At 32.1% G+C, this 6463-nt stretch overlaps 1 protein-coding gene across 1 annotated transcript in view; it reads right to left on the minus strand.

Moving 5' to 3' along the window:
- The window catches only part of LOC106478261 (annulin-like), an 86357-nt gene extending 81408 nt beyond the window's left edge, over positions 1-4949 (minus strand). The window contains exon 1 of the mRNA XM_013938796.2: positions 4476-4949. Coding sequence (XP_013794250.1) covers positions 4476-4623 — 148 coding nt within the window. The 5' untranslated portion in view covers positions 4624-4949. The remainder of the gene's footprint in view (positions 1-4475) is intronic.
- Between the last annotated feature and the right edge of the window lie 1514 nt (positions 4950-6463).

The following is a 6463-nucleotide window of genomic DNA, read 5'->3' on the forward strand; positions in this document are numbered from 1 at the left end:
TTATATATATATATATATATATATATATATATATAAAAGCATGAGAGAAAGTCATGTTATTGACGTTACAACGTCAATTTGTTAGAATTAATTAACATAATATTTCGTAACAAAATATATCCATGTCCACTGTGCTTTTACCACCGTAAAAGTAAGCTTCCTAACCATTCAGCACATGAGGTGCTCAACCAGTACTCTGAATTCAGATACACAGGATGTTAACAATAATGGTGAACACCTTAATTTAATTAACTTTTTTTGGGGGGGGGGCGAACCTATCTTTTAATCTTTTATAATGTTACCAGTGTTGCATTTCAGATCATCCAGGATTTTGTATACATTATACTATAGTGGTATACATTAGTTCGGAACGATCCAGCGGTAAATTGCTAATTGGTAGTTAATTAAGCAGCCGAGGAAACTGCTGCTAATACAGGGCACTAGTAACAAAATATGACTCAAAAATAGACGATTAAGATATAAGCAGCTGTCAAGTTAAAAATGTTTTTTGTTTTTACTTTTTAAATATTATTTTAATTTGACATATTTGTTTGTCATACCAGAGAAAGTAAACAAGTATGTTTTCAACATACTCTGCAATTATTGTTCGTTGATGTACACCACAAAAAAAACAACAACAAAAAACACAACTCCTCAAATTATTTTAGTAGTCTTATAAACAGTTTACCTGATTTTGATTTAAGACCAATTTTGCTTATTTCTTACGTTTCTTGCTGTTAATAAGTACAGTTTTTCTGTTCACTTAACTGCAGTCTATTTCAATGTCTTATTGATAAAATAATGGTTACAGCCTAGCATGCAAATCTGCTTATTTGTGAAAAATATGATTTTAGGGTTACTATTTTGAAAGTTATGTTAAACAAATAGTTTGTACTTCAAAGAAAGGTCATATCTTGCATACAAATGATCATAAAAACGACAGTTTTAAATGAAATGTTTTGCAGGAAAATAATTACGATATTTAAAAGCTAATTTATGAAAACATAATTCATAAAACATAATTTTTGATAAGGATATGTAAAATTACGAATAAAATTCTGAATACGGAATGAATGGATAGTGAAATAGGACCAAAAATGCATCGCTCGTTTCATAACGTGTACTTTAACCAAATTTTATTATCTTATCCTCTTAAAATACCATTAATTTTCCTAGTATAATTACTGTCATACCAAAAAAAGCAAAAACATCCTAATTGCTGTCATGAGCAAATAGGTATTTAATAAATTGCGTCATTTATAAATTCAGTTGCATATATATATATATATATATATATATAATACAAATGGTTAAGCCTAATTACGTCTTAACTCACCTCTTTTTGTCTGATTTACCCAGAGCTACAAGACATACTCTGGTGTTTCAATGGAACACTAAACATTTTTTGACTACGCCTATATATGAAAAACTTAAATAACGGGCTAATAGATTGTAAAGGTAATAAAATTAAATAATAGTATTGATTTTTTCTGGGATTCTAAAAATAATTATACCTAAAACAATGGTTGGGTCAAAACACTATTTCAACTTGAACTGAAACATTAAAGGAACTGGTAAAGTCTTGCTTTAATATTTTCACAATTCTAAATGTTTGTGATAAACCGTTGGTATGATTAGTCTTAAAAGGTGACCAGATATTAGAGAGATATAACTGAAAGCCGTTGCTTTGGTGACAGAACCTTTAAATTCAGTGTTCTAGTAAGTACAAAAGGAAAAATATCTATGTTTCAGGATTTAGTTTATCCCGATGACTTGTGTAATACGTTTGTTTAAAAGAATCAATAACATCCTCACATTCTCTAACTGTAATGCTCAGATATAATATCCAACATCACTGATCTGCATCTATTTATAACGACAGATAACTAATTAGGAGTGTGTTTTTCTCGAGATATTGCAATTAGAAGAAGTAATTAAGCGATCGCTATTTAAAACAGAATATATATATATATATAGTTAAATATTCTTAAATATAATTTTGTATCTTAGGTTGGCATAGTTTACCATAAAATTGTTAGAAGGCTACATAACGTGTCTCACATTTTACAATATAACTGTACTGAAAATATGGTTACAAATATATTGAACTAACTTATTATCATATAATCAGCACATTCACTGGCAGCAAGCATACTACGAAAATCATCGGTATAAGCCTAATCAATACTTTTATATATGCTAAGAAATTAAAAGTTTTCGTATTAGCTTATTGCACACCGTATAGTACAACGTTTTTGTAAAATATATGTTTTTTAATATAATTATCTAATTCAGGACGCATCTTGTGAATCCCCAAACTTTCCTTCGTGCGTGGCATTTCTTTGCTACACGCGTTCCCCAAGATGTTGAAGTGTTTAGAAGCGACATTTGTCTCACAGTCCCGTAAGTAGTGGCGAAGAATGGAAGACTGATTATATGCTGTGTTTTGCGCATGCTCTTTAATACTTGAGCTCAGACAAAGTATTGTAGAGCCAAAGTTACAGTCATATATAAATTTATATTATTCATTATTTTTTAAAGTTTTCTGACGATTCATAATAAGAAACAAACATTAGATATTTAGCAACAATTCAATTAATCAACTAGTCCATTCAATTTTAGGCATTAACTTAAGAATTACCAGGATTTCTTTGATACGTAGACTTCTTTCATCATTGCATTTAGACAGGATCTTAAACGTATTATTATGTCAGTATTGAACAACGTGATCTTTTACACAAGATTTATTTTCACTTAACAAATTTATATGTTATTTTACACGTGTTTTAGTGGTAGACTCAATATACTTAGAATTGCATCTAGGATATTTAAATTCATAAACAACATTTGATGTTATTAAAGATGATATTCTGCCCTCAAATCTGACCGAAGTTTACATTCTGGGTCAATAAAAGAATATCCAAGAATAAGACCATCATGTTGTGATCCTGGTATTTTGTATGGTATTCCTAAAATTCTCAAAGGAGGTTGTCCTATCAGACCTATTGTCTCAAACATTAAAACATATAATCACGAACTTGCTTATTTTTTGTGCAGTATTTCGAAGAAATGGAAACATAATAAGTATATTATGAGAGACAGTTTCGTCATTTCTAATTAAATGTAAAAGTTAAAGTTTGATAGAAATTTATATAGTGTATTTTGATGTCGAATTTCCATATACCAACATCCTTTAGAAGAAACGGTACAACTAGCATTTAAAATAATTCATCATGAAGATAATGAAATTGGAGCACCGAAGTTTGTTTTAAGGAACTTTTGAACCATTGCTAATCATTGTTTAATATTTTACGTTTTCATGAATAACAATGGCTTAAGAAATGTCCCAGATCTATATTGAGTCTATGACTAAAACACGTGTACAAGAACATGTAAGTTTGTTTTAAGGAACTTTTGAACCATTGCTAATCATTGTTTAATATTTTACGTTTTCATGAATAACAATGGCTTAAGAAATGTCCTAGATCTATATTGAGTCTATGACTAAAACACGTGTACAAGAACATGTAAGTTTGTTAAGTGACAACATATTTAGGGTAAAAGACCACGCGATTCGTGACTGCAACATAGTAATAGACTCGTCCACGTTTAAGATTCTGTTTAAATGTAATGATGAGAGACGTCTACGTATCAAAGAAACAGTGTTATTCGTAAGTTAAGGCCTGTTATAGTTCATCAGTCGACTTATTGCTAAATATCGAACTGGTTTGTAATTCAGAAAAATAAACTGCTGATAGTGAACCTTAAATGTCGAGTACTTATAAAGATAACCGTACACTCAAGAGGGACAGTTTCTACTGTCAAGCAAAATCAAAACTCTTGCAGTGAAAACACTAAATCATTTTCATTCTACTACTCCGCATTTTGTCAGCAAATATTGTATTCAGTTTTGTTTGCATTTCTCTCCATATACACTTAACTCAAACCGTATACAGAAGCTTGTCACTGCAAAATAGTACAAAACTTTACATACACACCGCAAGCATCTCTTTACAGTATTCAACAAACGTTCGATAGAATACGAGTTGTTGAATCTTGTCGTGAATATGCATGTGGAAGTACTTAGATTACTTTAATGAATGTTTACTGCCTTGAACCTATTAATGAAGAAAACAAAAAAAATGAATTTTTGGTTGAGAGGAGGTTGATTATGGGCTTCAACAGCGTGCTCTAATTGTGAAAACTTCACACAGAATATTTTTGTTGTTGTTATTTTATATGGTCCATATTAAGAAATTACTATTCTAGTTCCATATGAAATTAACTTTATCTATAACGTGAATCTTTTATTAATGTTTTGAATTATTTAAAGTCCAGTGCTGAACTTCCTACATAAACGTACAATTAAAAACATAATATTTTGCTATAAATTTGTTTGAAGAAGTTTTTGATGTATATTGCTATACATTAAAATATTATCTAAATTTATCTTTGTTTAATCCATTTGTACTTACGTTTTAACTCAGTCGGTGGTTTTGGTAATTCTGTACTTCCTGAACCTGGAGGTTTAGGTTTTCGCGATGGGGTAAGAGGAATAGCACTCTCTCCATTTGGACGAATAAGCGCCCCTAAAGAGGTCAGACACGAGAGACACTTTCCCATTATCACTTAGACGAATATATATGATGCAGAACAAACCTGTCAAACAAACTTCAATGTTGGCGTTGAGTGATAGTCGAACGTACGTTGAGACAGCGATTTAAGGCTATTTTGACGTTTCAACAAACACAGTCTCCTTACATTCGCTGAAAGCTGCTTCTTTTAGTAGACTTAATAGGAGTGAAATTACAGATTGACTAATTGTATCTCTCTCTCTCTCCTCTGGTGATGTTTAATTCCTGGCAAGTTTTTCTCGTGTATATTTCTGCTGCAGCCAACGTCGAATATGAGCGAACTGTGACGCAGCTTGCATTACGTTCTCCTTTCTATCCGGGCTGTCCCGAATAGTAGCAAACTACCCCTCTCAGAGGCAACATAGCCTTGTCAGTATACAAAGGTGTTACGTAAAAGGTATCTCCTTTTAGGCGTGTATCATGTGACGCCATAGCTCGAGAAGTTGAGCTGGTTTTGTAATATCTCTGATGTTGTGACACTTAACGGAATTATAAATATTCTATACGAAAATTGTTCGTTAAACAACAAAAACAAACATATTTCAGTTTATTGATATCTTAGTTTTGCTTAAAACAGATTTCTATAAATGTATGACTAGTCAGAATTAATCTGTCTATTTGGCAGATACTTATAAATGGTTGGCTAGACAGAATAAACTCTTTACTTGGGAGATTTCTATAAATTTTCGACTAGTCCGAATTAATCTCTATTTGGCAGATTTTTATACATATTTTTGTATCCTGTGCATAATTTCGAAGATTGTGTACAAAAATAAAAGCAAAATTTAGTAAAAAATAAAACTATTTAACAACTGTACTTAGTTTAGTAAGTTTGCAATTTTTTCTTCGATTAAACAAATATGTTAAATATTATTTATGCAACGATAATTGTAATATAAACAACAAATAAACGGACCTGCGGTGGTCTCGTCAGTTCAGTATTATTATAAAATATAAGATTGCTTACTGCATGTAGAAAGTGTGATGTGACCATCCTTATGCAACAAAGAACAGTATTATTTCAGAAAAGCAAGTGAAAATGTTACTTTATTTAGATAAATAATAGAAGCATAAATCAGTTTTATAACTCTTACCTTAGATGAATCAGTGTCAGTAAGAACTGCCACTTTGACGTGGTGGAGCATATTTCGTGTTTCTGTGACCCGGAAGAAGAATGATGCAAGTTTGTGAAAACCGTGTGGAAACCATTTCGCCGACAATCTTCTGACGACGAAAGCACCAACTAGATTTGAAACCTAGAATATCCATACTATGTATGAGGTAGCGAACGCAGCCCAAGTTGCCCAGGAAATGAAGAGATACAACATCCAGCTGCTGGACATTTGTGAGAGCAGATGGAATGGATCTGGGTTATCTACACTTCCAAGTGAAGAAAAGTTAATATACTCAGGCCACGAAAATGAGGACCGTCACTACACAGAAAGAGTGGAAATTATAATGTCAGTTACTGCTGCAAAAGCCTTGATAGAGTTGGAACCCGAATCATCAGGAATCATCACTACAAAGTTTAACACCAATAGTAGGTCACTATTATCCAGTGTTACATACCTATAAACAACGTAAAAGATAAGACCAAGCTGGGTTTCTATGAAAGGCTTCCGAGAGTTCTAGACAACAACATCAAAAGAAACATCAAAATTCATATGGGAGACGTAAACACCCAGGTAGGCCCAGATAACACCAGGAAAGAACGTGTCTGGGCATCCACTGCCTTAAAGGCTTGAATAGAAAATGAGATCTCTTCACAGACTTCTTCAAAGACTTCGTCATAGAAGGCAGTGTGTGCCCTCACAAGGACATTCACAAGG

Source organism: Limulus polyphemus, unplaced genomic scaffold (assembly GCF_000517525.1).
Source record: "Limulus polyphemus unplaced genomic scaffold, Limulus_polyphemus-2.1.2 Scaffold9, whole genome shotgun sequence".
NCBI classification, from domain to species: domain Eukaryota; kingdom Metazoa; phylum Arthropoda; class Merostomata; order Xiphosura; family Limulidae; genus Limulus; species Limulus polyphemus.